At 38.4% G+C, this 14237-nt stretch overlaps 1 protein-coding gene across 2 annotated transcripts in view; it reads right to left on the bottom strand.

Annotated features, from left to right (window-relative positions):
- Positions 1-13036: 13036 nt before the first annotated feature.
- Positions 13037-14237, bottom strand: part of lms (lateral muscles scarcer) — a 52411-nt gene continuing 51210 nt past the window's right edge. For both annotated transcript variants that reach the window (XM_073991054.1, XM_073991053.1), the window contains exon 3: positions 13037-13956. In XM_073991054.1, coding sequence (XP_073847155.1) covers positions 13180-13956 — 777 coding nt within the window. In that variant the 3' untranslated portion in view covers positions 13037-13179. The remainder of the gene's footprint in view (positions 13957-14237) is intronic.

Genomic DNA, 14237 nt, shown 5'->3' with positions numbered 1-14237 from the left:
TGTGGATCTGGTCGTGCATTCCTTATGCAATTGACAGTATCATTCACTTGGTTAATGGTATTGACATCGCTAAGTGAGGAAGATATGTTATGGTTGTTTAAAAACGTTTCAGCTAAGACCTCGCATTTTTCCTCTTGCGTAAAAACCATCTTATTATTCACTTTAAGAGGTGGAATAATATTTTTCTTTTTCCTCAACACCTTTGATATTTTCCAAAAAGGAGATGAGGCTTTTTCCATTTCAGTTAATTTTTTATTCCAATTCTTGTTTCGAAAATGGGATAATTCAATATTAATTTTTTTACTAAGCACATTCATTTGGTGTCTGTCATCTGAATCCCTAAAACGCTTCCAATTTCTTTTATAAATATTTCTGAACTGAATCATTTCTTTGATGTGTTGAGGTATTTGTATAGGTTTATTGTGGAATTTAGTTTTCGGTACGCTAATTTCAATAGCCTCGTTAATAATGTCAGTAAAATTTTTTAGCAAATAGTCAATATTTGATTCTGACGTGTCCACTATTTGGCTTAAATTTGATTTTTCGGTGATGTACGATTTAAATCGTTTCCATTTGGCTTTTTTGAAGTTATAGAAAAAATTTTCATTCGTATAAATGGAAGAGTTTAGCTCTATTTTTACTGGGAGATGATCCGAGGACAGATGATTTATAGCTTTTACAGAGCATACATAATTAGGAATATCAGTCAGCAGAATGTCCAGGGTTGATGGTTGTCTTCTGGGATCAGCAGGGATATACGTAGAGTCTTGTGGGTACATAACATTAAATGAACTAGTTTGTATCTTATCATGAAGGAGGTTACCCCAGACATTATTTCTTCGGCAACCCCAGTAATGGTGTCTGCAGTTGAAATCACCTCCAAGAATTATGTTTTTAGCGTTTGTCATTTTGTGTATATCAGACAGGAATTGATGTTGTCGTTGTGAATCCCGAGTTCCTCCTGGGAAATAGCAAGCGTATATATCTATTGCAGTATTATTAAGACAAATCTGGATACCAATATTTTCTATTAGATTTGTATCAAAAGGTTTTAGCATCTTATGTCGTATGTTTTTTCTAATTAATAAGGCAACACCACCTCCTCTTCTACCGGGACGATCGTTGCGATAACATACAAAGAATTGATTTTTAATGGTAACTGTTGAGTTTAGCCATGTTTCGCATAAAAGACAAATGTCGATTTCGTTGCTGTTTAGAAATTGAAAAAGTTCTTCCTGTTTATTTTTTAAGCCTCGGGCATTCCAGGAAATTATTTTTAATGATTTGTAGTTCAATTTAAAAATTTGAGGGCTAATCCAGTTATGACTTCGAACTGGTCAAGTTTTGTTTTACAATTTCTTAATTTAGAAATTAATTCATAAGTTAGCGTTGTCAATTCATCGCTAGAAAACAAATCATTTGGTTGGGCTTGTTGAGTATTTGTCCAACTATTTAGAGGGGGCAAAACTTGGTTGAGTTTGTTTGGAAGCTGGTCTCCACGGTTTTGATACTGTGGATAATTAGAGTGGTTACGAGTAATCCTTTTCGGATTCAATCTTTCTCTTATTTCGATGTATTTCAATCTACTCGGACATTCGGAAGAAGTTGACTTATGATCACCACCGCAATTTGCACATTTCGAAACGGTGTCTTTACATTCCATAGTCGAGTGATTTCCTGCACAATTGGCACAGAAAGTCTTAACTCTGCATCTGCTGGAACCGTGCCCAAACATTTGGCAGTTATGGCACTGTGTAATTTTATTTTGTCTGGGTTTTTGATATTCCCATGTTACTTGGATTTTCTCCACTCTGGAGTAATTTTGCCTAAGTTCCTTTATCGTTATAGACTTTCGTTCAAAATAAACAACATAAATTATGTGTTCATCATTATTAACAGTTCTTATAACGATTTTGACATCTAAGCATTTCAACCCCATTTCAGTTAACAAAAGTTTAACTTTTTTGGGATCCATTTTATCCATACCCAATAATATGGCTTTATATGGTTTTTCATATTTAGTTCCATAGGAGAAAAATTGGAAATTAAACTGCGAAGATGCTTTTTCGCAAATTAATTTGTAGTCCTCTTCTTTGGAACAGAGTAATTTTAGACCAATCGATATTTTTTTGATCGAGTATTCCGTAACATTTAATATTCTACACATTTCGTGCAGTTGTTCCGTTTTGCATTTCAGCAGTGTTATCGGTGGAATTTTCACCCGTTTAGAATTATCGACGATCACTTCATCAGCAACATCATCATCATCAACCGCTTGCAGCGGGAGAAAATAATTTTGATTCTCAGCACTCTGAGAACTTGATGGTTTAGTCTTTTTTCTCATGTTGGAGACATGAGTAACGGAGTCGTCAACCCGCACTCGCTTAATGTTGTTGTTTACTTTTTTCGTAATATTAGAAATAACTGTGTGATGGTTTTTTTTATTGTTGACACTTACTAATCCGAAATAAATAACACACGTCTGTACTCGACTAGCAAATGACTGAGAGTGATAAACAAAACTAAAATCCGATAAAGTATAAAATTTGCTGTTTTTTATTTAGACAAGTAAAAAAGTATGATTCGCTTTGCCGACAGAGATATACACTCAGCCTGTGTGAATTGAAACGTTAATCTATTGACAATATCGAATCTACTATCGGCTACGCAAATTTTGTGGCCCTTTTTGGAAGTATGAACTTGCCGACAAAAATATATATTTTGTTTGAATCTCAAAAGTGTTGCTGAGGATGTATTTGAAGGAAAGGACCGACGTAGTCCATTTTGAAAGTGGATCTTATTTTCGGAGTCATTCCTGTTGGTCACGGTATTTTGGACCACTATGTTAGGAAGTATCGACTTGCACACTAAAAACATAATATCGCTTAAACGTTACCATAATATACAGTTGCGTGCAAAATAATAGCAATGCGGAATTGCTATGTACGAAAATTGCAATAATGCTGCTATAAATGCTTAAAACAATTTAATTATCTGCATCAGGTGAATGTTTATAAGGAGCCAGACCTCACAGGCTAAAATATTTTACATAAATATGCAACCATTAAAGTTTTCTGCTAAGGAAAGTTTTTATCGTGTGCAGAATAATAGCAGTGCAAGTAAACCAAGCAAAATGAACATGTTAAAAGCTATTCATATATAACTTTTTACAGTTGAAAAGTATTTTAGAATGAAAATAAAATGAAATAGGTACAGGCAATATATGTACAAATGTGGATCGTCACTGCCTTTAGTGCATCACTGCAGCAAAGATGGTCATAAACATAAAAAAATTTAAATTTTCCAAGGAAAAACTTACCACCTAGTGGAAGATATCGGTGGTATTTTCTCAAAAATTATTTGTAATGGTCGAAAGGATACGTAGGATCCTCAAAGCAACTAACATTCTTAGTATGGGTACTATTTTTGGAACTTAATGTAAAAAATAAGACTACTCAACAAAATTGAAAAAAGTTGAATGATTCAATAGAATTTTTTTTTGTTTCTAACTGAAGTCGGCGAGTTGTTTTAAACTCCGGTCGCGGTTTTTCTCCATCAGCTCTTGTTCTTGAGATATAGCTCAAAATCGTTTTTACGAGTTTTTCCCAGAATTTCGTTATTTTCTGATACAAACGAATATTTTTTGTTGATTTTTCGACACATGTATCAAGGAGATTTAGTTCGCTCGATACAAAAAGTTTTTGAAATAATTATGGTAAATATATCTCAAATAAATATAGAAAACATACGGCGGACCTAGTAAATATTTTTTTTATTTATTTTAAATTTATTCATTTCAAAGCCAAGCCAAATGGCCATATGTGGCTAGTATACTACAATCAATACATAGTTTGAAAAGATTAATGGGCCGATTCCGTACAGCGAGGCGAGTCATGTCGCGTCGTCTATCGTCTCTGTGACAAAATTTAAAAAATGTACTACGTACAGCGATAGAAAATAATCGTCGATAACAAGTTATTTTTATTTTATTTCTATTCGTTAGTAAAAATGTACGGCGACAGCTAATTTGTTGTCGCCGGAAAATGAACATTTCGGCGACAAAATTTGACGACGTCAGGCGATATTGCCATACGGAATCGAAAAATTGCATTTGGCGACGCGACACGACTCGCCTCGCTGTACGGAATCGGCCCATAAATAACGTATAATAATATGGATAAAAATATTAAATTGAATAAAAACTACATTTTTAGACTCCAACAATTTAAATACAATTTAAAGTATGAATAACTAAAAATTTAAATGACAACTTGGTTTGGTTTTAGGACGCGCAGCTACCGTTGTTGGCAGCTACTTCACTCGGAGACCTTGAGGTCCATTGTGATCATCCTTAAAGAAACTGTGTGTTGTAGTTGGACTATATGTAATGATGATAGATGCTGGATTATTGCGGATTTGTTGTGAACTTGAGTGTGTAGGTGATGCTGTGATGATGGATGTGAGTTTATAGGTTGTTGCTGAGGTTGTGATGGTGGATGTAAATTTAGATGGGTTGGATGTGATGATGATGGATGCTGGTTTATAAGGTGGGTGTTGAAACTGGTGACTGGTTTATTCTGAAGTAATGTGAGGTGGTTGGGCTATTGTCGCTTTGTTGATGTAAAGTGGCTTGGTGCGATGGGTGTGGTGAGTAATGGATATGGTTGCGCGACTGTTGTGATTGTGGCAAAGTTGTTGATGTAATGAATGTGATGTGGGTGTATTGCCGCTGAGGGTGTTGTTCAGTGTTGAGCCGATTTCCATCCCCTGTGTGAAGGAGAGAGAAAAAACAATGATTAATTAGTTTTGTTTGCCAGCCATGTGAGATTTCTGGCAAATTGGTACAAGTAGATGGGGTCTATGTCGGAGAAGAAAGTCAGAGTATTTATCTCATATCTACCGAAGAATCGATGTCTCCTCGTGAGTAACGAGGGGCATCTACATAGTAGATGTTCGACCGTCTCTGTTGTGACCGGTAATGAGACCTACAGTGGTTTTTATCCCTAACTTATTTAGCGAGAAAAGAGAGTTGGTTCTTTTTTGAGAATAGCTGGGCCAGATTGCCTTGGATACTTTACAGCCAGTTTCCATTTGCCATCTTTGCCCCGCCTTCTCAAGGAAGTAACCGCGAAGTTGCCGGATGTAGTAGCACTTTGGTGGTCTGATAGATGACTCAACTGGTAAGTCAGTCGACTGAGAGCCACCACGTGCTAGTTCATCCGCCTCTTCGTTTCCCTTTATATCACTGTGTCCTGGAACCCAGCAAAGATCAACGAAGTCGCGTATTTCAAGCAGAGCATTTTTGCAATCGAGGATAGCTTTTGAGTTTATGGTCCATGACTTGAGAGCCTTAAGGGCCGCTTGACTATCGACAAAAATAGTCACCGGTCCTTTAAGGACACTCCCAAGTTCTTTGATCATCTCCGCTGCTTTCCTAATTGCAAAAATCTCTGCCTGAAAGACTCTGCAGTTAACGTTGAGTTTGAAGGATTGCTTAATATGTGGGTTTTCGCAGAAGACCCCGGCACCTGTGCCAGCCTCCATCTTTGAACCGTCTGTGTAGATGGCCAGACCGCTAAGAGGAGGGCTACCACTAGACCAGGCATCTCTGCTTGGGATTGTGACGTTAATTTGGTTGAAGTTGAGCACAGTGGGTATATAATCACTGATGTGATCGGGTCCACTGGACTCAACTAAATCGGTGAAAGGGAAAAGGACCTTTGCATGTCCAAATCGTGAACACTGCCACATACTTGCCTCTCTAAGCCTGAAAGCCGTTCTCGCCGCCTGAAATTTGATAGTGATGTCCAGAGGTTGGAGATCCAGTATCACATTCAGGGCGGCTTGAGGTGTGCTTCTAATGGCACCAGAGATTAGCAGAGATGCAGCTCTTTGAACACTAGATAATTTGGACAGAAGTGCACTGTTCCCGAGTGCATGCCACCAGACAAGCCCACCATAGGTAAGAATTGGGAGAACCACGGTATCATACAACCAGTGTATGATTTTTGGTTTGAGACCCCAACTCTTACCAATGGAGTTCTTACAGGAATAGAGTGCCATAAAACCTCTCTTAACCCTCTCCTCAGTATTCCTTTTATAATTTAAGCGTTGGTCCAGGATAACACCGAGGTATTTGGCTTCTGATGAGAGTTTTAGGGCAACACCATCCAGCTCTGGTAGCGGGAAATCGGGAATTTTGCGCTTCTTAGTGTAGATCTAAGGAAATCCGCAGATTCCTTATTCTCGCAGTTAACAACCATGACCCCCTTATAGGGGGCAGACTGACCGAGTCTCACTTTACTGCGATCCACCTCGTCTGAGATGAGGACGTCTCTAAGATGACCCTCGATTTGCAACCAATGACTTGTGCTGATCCTCCCATTGGGGTCAGCCTTGTCAATGATGGCCACTCTCAGATCATCCGGAACTGTCCGTCGCAACGCACTGTCACCCTGCTTGGATGTGCAAGGTTTCTCTTGAGACCCGCTGGCTGGTTTGCAAGGTTTTTGTGAAGGGACAACGATTGTGGAAGTATTACTCTTCCCTGTGTTGTCCTTCACACTCTCCTTGATCACCTTCGGCTCGCAAGGTTTTTGCGTGGTGGCGGTAGCTGCGGAGTGTGTAGCCCCACAGTTACTGGCACCTGCACTGACCTTGATTACCGGTGTAGCAGAGGTCTGCGAGATGATCGGTCGTGACAGGGATGACTTCTTCGCAGCCGGTGGTTGCTCCTCAGAGGACCTCATCCTCTTCACCACTACGGGTTCGGTGGAGTTTGTCCTTGAGGTACCACTGGTCTTTGAAGAAGTCTTCCCTGGCACTGACTTCTCATCCCGTTTTTCGAGCTTCCCCCTGCCCATCAGCCGACCCACCTCCATCACCTTGTTTATGGGCTTAGAAGAAGGGGCAGCAGAGGGTTTTGGGGAGGCAGCGGTTTTTTTGGGCCTGGTTTTTGACCTTGTTGGCTTCTTCACAGTCTGTATGGACTGTGATTTTGCCAGGTCCCCGGCGGGTATAGTAGCAGGAGGGTGGTCTGTCGTCACATCCGTACGGGTTACGACAGAATACCCTCCCTCACTCGACGTGGGAATTTTATTGATTAGGAAATCCTTAATCGTTAGGTGAGGATATTTCCTTTCAAATCTCCTCACAAACTTTATGTTTTTCCTAATCAATTTAAATTCCCTTTCGGTGATGGTCTTGGGGTCCTTATCGACAAATCGCCCACAATACGAGATTGCAAAGCGATAGTCTTTCCTATCCATAGCCTCTTTGCTTGCACGTTTTGAGGTTGAGGGTTTTTGCGACTCATCCATGACTTCCATGGTTGCGTCGCACTCTCCGACAACTTCATCAACCGCAGTTTGCCTAAGAAGCTGTGAGGGTTTTTCTCCTGAACAAACTGGAGGAACGATTTTGTCGGACAGAGGTGACGACTCAGCTTGACCTGTGGAGGGAATAATGGTGGTTTCCATCATTTCTTCCTCGTTGGTTAAAGTTGAGTCATTTACCTCGTCGACCTGTTCGTCATCCAAATTTGTTGATGTGAGAAAGTTCTCATCTATTTTGGATAGGAGGACCCTGCTCTGTCTGTTTAGACTGTCATTAATTATGTCTAACGTAGGGCTGTCGACCTTACCCCTGGTTGGGGTACCACGTGAAGTGGAGGGGGAGATTAAATGAGAGTTGTCCGTGTCCATATTCCTAATCGTCAACGAGAGAGAGGTACTTGCGCTTGTGGAAGTGAAGACTGAGGGTGCCAAGGCATCCACACCAACATCAGTCGGGGTTTTTTGTTTTTTTGAAGGTTTTTGTTTTTTGGGGGGGGGTTTTTTAAAAGTTCTGTTATCCATAGGCTAATTGGTTTTAAGGAAGGATGGGAGGTCAACCGTGGCATTGCCTCCTTACCACGGTAAGGACATTGACAGAAGAACAAGTTCGTTACTCGTTGATTCGCCCAGATGTCAACGAGGCTCCGTTCGAATACAGTTTTAGGTACCCCACTGCAAACCTTAAAACACCGATAGGCACGAGTTTTACGCATAACACCCCGGTGTTGGGGGATCTCTGATGGGTAGGAGATCGCTACCTGGATAACCTTTGGTCAGCCGCACTCTCTCGCGCTCAAAAAAGTCAAGTAAAACGGAGCTCTATTAGTCCTTTAAGATGCCATGTCGAGTACCGAGAGATTGCGACCTAAGCCCCTGTATCGCGTCAAGATTGTTACCCCTGACTGTAAATTTCATTATAAAAATTTTACTAATTAATAAGTTCATTTACATTGTGTAAAATTCATTCAAAATTGTGTAAAATTCAACTACTCACAAATAGAAAAAAGTAATTAAAGAATATTTTGGGAGAAAACTTTAATATATTTAGAGATGGCTCCTATTAAAACTCATAAACTTTTCTTTAATATCGACACATAAAATATTTCACAAACAAGAAACACAAAATTGCTTGGTAAAGTCTTGTAAAACAAAGTTGTACAGTATGGAAAAGATCAAGAATAATTATATAGCTCAAAATAAATGTGACTCAAGTGAGTGCATGTGTTGGAGAAGATTTTGACGGTATGAAAGTTGAGATGAATTAAATAATTTTAAACAAGGTGGGAGGGAGTTATATATCCTAGCAACTCTTATGTGGAAAGAACGTTCCAAAATTGGAGTTAATTTCGGATAAACTAGTTGCGGATTTCTTATAAACTTAGAAAACACAAACAATCTAACCAGAAAAAGAGGACATTGAAGTCGAATAGTTTTGTGGAAATGCATCATATTGCGTATGCCAATAAAGTGAGACAAACTGCATCCAAGAAAATTGATAACATGAGTTGTTACATGTTGGCGAATATGTAAGGAATATATGTACCTAATTACCCTATTGAAAACTAATTCTACTTTTTTCATATAACTAGCATTTGTGCCTGAATAAATTTCTACACAATACATTAAAATGGGCATAATGATAGCATGAACTAATTTTTTTCTTATGCTCAAAGGCAAATTTAGTTCCAAATTATATAGTTTTCTGAGAAGAAAATTTATTTTCGAAACAAGTGAATTATGTGTTCCTCAAAGTTTAAATGTCTATCCAAAATGAGACCAAGACATTTAATACTATTTACAAAATCAATATCATTGTGACCAAATTTAACCGATATATTAGCATTTATTCCCAATCCAAATTGCATTGCCTTTGTTTTAGATGTATTTATGGTCAGCTTATTTTGGTATAACCAATTAGTTAAAATAGCCGTTGACGAGTCAATGACACACTGCAAAACATCACAATATCCCATATCATATTTAAGAAGGAGCTCTATATAATCAGCAAATCCAAAAGGAATACAATTAGAACTCGATATTATTGGAAAGAGATCATTAATAAACATTATAAAAAGAAACGGTCCAAGTACTGACCCTTGAGGTACCCCACTCAAAACTGGCAAAAGATCTGAATTGTTACCATTACACGAAACATATTGAAATCTATTAGTAAGATAAGATCCCATTAAGCGACCTGCAGATTGGGAAAATTCAAAATATGTGCAAAGTTTATTAACAAGAACTGTGTGGTCAATTCTGTCAAATGCCTTTTCCATATCAATGGAAAGAAGAACACAGCAGCCATGATTGTTAAGTACATTTCTAATGTTGTCTATTAGACCAATTAGAAGCGATGTTGTACTCCGATTTCTCCTAAAACCTAATTGGCAGTCATGGAGTATAGACAAGGAAGTGAGATGTTCTAGAATTTGAGACTTCATAAGATATTCAACCATTTTAGATAAAATAGGCATCATCGAAATGGGTCTAAACGTGTCAGAGAAATCATTCTTACGAATGGGAATGATTTTGCCTATTTTCCACAATGACGGATATGTTGATGACATTAAAATAGTGTTAACCAGATGTAGTATATGTGATTCAACAAAGGGCCACATAATTTTTACAAATTTTAATGTTAGACCATCTGATCCTACTGCCTTGGATTTAATACGAGAAAACGAATTCCTTAAACCATATACATCTGCCAAACGAAAAGAAAATTGCCCATCAAAACTGGAAGTAATTGAAGAATTTGTTGGTTCTACGTTTTGAAATGAACGAAATGAGTCATTAAGGTCATTTACATCAATATCTATTACATCTTTTTCTTTTCCCACACCATATTTTTTTAATATTCCCCATAATTCAGCAGTAGTTTTATCATCAAATAGTCTAGCATGGACTTGAGCTTTAATCCTCCTAATAACCCGTTTGGACTTGTTTCTCAACCTACAAAAAGCTTTCCAATTATCAGCAGAAGGATGTAAATTATAATTATTCCAAGCCAGGTTTCTGAGAGATAAGCATCGCTTAATTTCTGGATCATTGAACCAGGAATCCTTTCTTTTGTAACATATTTTACGTCTTCGAACCGGAAACGCAGAATTGATATTGAATAAATTCGAATAAAACACATTCAATTGTAAATCAACATTGTTCGTTGAGTACATATCGGAAAAGTTACACGCCAATATTAATTCTTCAATGTCACTATCAGATAATGCGTTGTAGTCCACATATTCAAAAAACAGAGTATTATTACATTTCGGAATAGTTAATGATACGAAAATAAAAGCATGGTGGGAAATACCTGGGCACTGGAATTGACCTGAAAGTCTAAGATTGTCTATAGAGGACAGAAAAAAATAATCAATAAGAGATGTTGAATTATGCACAACATCATAATGGGTAGGTATCGAATTGTGAAAAACAGATAAATTCATGTTACTACAAATATTCCTCACATGAAGTGATTTTTGCAAATTAAATAAATTATTATTAAAGTCACCCATTGACACAACATCATTATTGGTCTGTTCCCGTACTTTATAAAGTGGTAAAAGTCGTAAAAGTTGTAAAAGTCGTAAACGATTTTCATATAAATTTTGTGTACGGGAACGCAAAATGCGTAAAAGTGGTAAAAATTGTAAAAACTTTTTAGTTCTGGAACATAGCTTATATCTTATTATCAAATCAGATAAATGCTCTTCTACACACTTCTACTCTTCTATATTGCATATTTTGAGTACTTTAAGCTGTAATTACGTCATCGGGGCAAGTCATAGGATCTTCATATGGCATACCGGATATGCTTAGGGTGTCTACTATTTAGTCCAGTATTCAAATATATAATACAAAGTTCATAGTGCCCATGATTCGGCCATAACCTTAAAATCGTCATGAAGACTGCTAAAGAGATATTATTTACCAGTGATATCATTACCACATAAGCAATTTATGTTTCTGCTTTGTGAAAGCTGGCAGGGTGATCTCGCTACTGAAGCCAAGGATGCCAGTAGAATTGAATCGTACAGGCCGATTTCACTCCTGTCACCAGTGGCAAAGATCCTAGAGGCACCACTTCCTCCTCTTGATGAGAATCAGTTTCCCAGTTGCCCAACATCAGTATGTATTCCGGAAAATTCATAGTACTACAAAAGGATTAGGCGCCATATCCACACATTTTAGTAGAGGACTAAACCAGAACAGGTGGTGGCCGAACATTTATGGTGACTCTTGACACATCGAAGCCCTTCGATACTGCAACCATGCCAAGCTGTTCGAGGATATAGAGAAGGCAACTCTCCAGTCGTGTTTGAAACGTTGGGTGATCAACTATATGAGCGGACGCCAGTCGTTTGTGGAGTTCAGAAACAAGAAGTCCAAAACCCGTAGGGTTAAACAGGGAGTTCCCCAAGGAGGTTTGATATATCCGGAACTGTTTAACCTCTACCTTTCTGAAATTCCATACTCTACAGACGGCATTGAGATCGAATTGTATGCGGATGATTGTACGATCTTGGCGTTGGGTGATATCATCGATGACATATGTATGTGATAGGTTAAATGTCTACATAGCTGACCGCGTGCAGTTCTTCCATCAGAGGAATATGAAAATATCTACCACTAAATACACTGCCGCACTCTTCACCACTTGGACGTCTGAAATGAGGCTCCCACTGAACATATTGGTCGTTGGTGTACTGTTTCCGACCTCTAACTACCCCAAAATATTGGCTGTAACGTTCGATAGCACGTTTAAGTCGTCCGCTCAAGGTCGCTGGCCAACAGCACTTGCGGTGCTGGCAAAGAAACCTTATTGACCTCTTACAAAGCAATAGGCCGGTCTGTGGTATGCCATGCGGCGCCAGCGTAGTATGCAAATGTTAGCGCTTCGCAAGAATATTCAAACCTACCAGAATGCCGCCCTGAGGACTGCAACCATGATACCAGTGGACCATCTTCATGATACGAAGGTTCTACCGTTGCATTAGCACAACAGTATGTTTTCAATGCAGTACCTGCTTGGGTTTTATCGCCATGAGCATCCCTGTCACGATTTAATGGACAGGCTTCCCCCACCCTGGCACGTCAGGAGAGATATTCATGATCTAGGGAGAGAGAGGTCCAAAGGTATAAACGAGAATCTGTAGATCAACGAGCTTATCAAGCAGGCTTGAATAGCATTCCATGACTGAAATTTGGTATTTAGTCTTTTTCGGGGTTACAACGCTTTCCCCCAGAAATTTGTCAGTATAGGTCCACGTTTTGATATAGACCCCATAATACAATAACTCCCGATTTTCGATAGTTTGAAGGTTTCAGCCACATTATCTTACCGTAATGTCTGAAATTTAGTATTTGGTCTTCTTTGAGGCTACAAAGCTTTCCCCCAGAAATTTGTTGGTATAGGTCCACGTTTTGATATAGACCCCATAATACAATAACTCCCGATTTTCGATAGTTTGAAGGTTTCAGCCACATTATCTTACCGTAATGTCTGAAATTTAGTATTTAGTCTTTTTCGGGGCTACAACACTTTCCCCAGAAATTTGTCGGTATAGGTTTACGTTTTGATATAGCCCCCTTAATTAGGTACTATAACTGAGGTACTAAACTGAGAAATGCCGCTATAGTAAATGATAATCAGAATGTTGGTAAAACTTTTTGATTTTACCAAAAATTATAAAAACTACAAATTTGTTAAAAACATATATTATTTTTATTCTTATAAAACACATAACATATAAGAAATTTAATTTACAAAATCTAAAATCTAAAATTTCTTAAATAAAATACATTTAATTTAAAATAATATTAAAACAAAAACCCATTATTTTCTTTATTCATCATCTATTTGTTCACAATCAATTTCACTGCATTCCGAATCGCTATCATTACCCGATGCAGATTTACCGGCACGTTGTGTTAGGACCAGCCCGTTATAACCAAAATCTGATGTTTTGCCAGTCTTTTCTCCATTCGCTTTGTGGTGTTCTAAGAAATTTGCATTGGTATCGCCGAATACACGTTCCAATTCCGCCAAACCGTTTGAGGTAGTTGTAGCCGCATCGGCTTCCGGTTCATTTAGGGTATTCAATACATTATATTTCATTTGTAAATAGGCATCACTGGTAGTGGTTGGATTCGTGGCAGGTGAATTTGGATAAACACTGGAACTAGTTGCTGCTGCATAATCCAAATAACGTGATGTCGGACTTAAAGAACTGGCACAATTCGCAGATCGTTGTGTCAAGTACGGAGCAAGTGTATAATTTAATGGTTGACCACGGGCCAATATAGCATTGCGGGCACTTTCAATAACATTGGGATTTGGTATGGCGGGTATAAGATTTGATGTGGGGTAGGCTCTGAGTTGTGCAGCCGTTGTCAGTGGTGGACCAACATTGGCGGCTGGTCCTCCGTTGAGCATTATCGATTGTAGTGGTGCTGGTCCTGCTGGTGTTTGGCTGAACAACCACAGACGATCTCCCACTACCATAGGTCTGGCTAAGCCACCAATACCCAATTGGGCATAATAATGTGAGGCGAGTGTCTCTACATCGGCTGTATATTTACGCTTCCATTTGGTGCGACGATTTTGAAACCAAATTTTAATCTGAAATATAAAATACATTTAAAAATAATTAAATTTAGAACAAAATTGACAGGTGTTTTGAAAGTCCCAATTTACATTAGGCGAGTTTACTTGCGGCAATTGTCAGTTTGTAGGTGAGAGAGGGTGCTGAGAGGCAAAGGGTTACCATGTACCTCACCTCTCTCTCCAACAAACTGACAATTGCCGCAAGTAAACTCGCCCAATGTAAATTGGGACTAATTTAATTAATATTTGTATATGCCTGTTTCAGAACTGCAAGAATATACAAATTTTTATCGAAA

Source organism: Musca autumnalis, unplaced genomic scaffold (genome assembly GCF_047663935.1).
Source record: "Musca autumnalis isolate F117 unplaced genomic scaffold, ASM4766393v1 scaffold_5, whole genome shotgun sequence".
Taxonomy (NCBI): domain Eukaryota; kingdom Metazoa; phylum Arthropoda; class Insecta; order Diptera; family Muscidae; genus Musca; species Musca autumnalis.
Note: the sequence above shows the minus strand (reverse complement) of the source record. Positions and strands in the feature narration are given on the sequence as shown.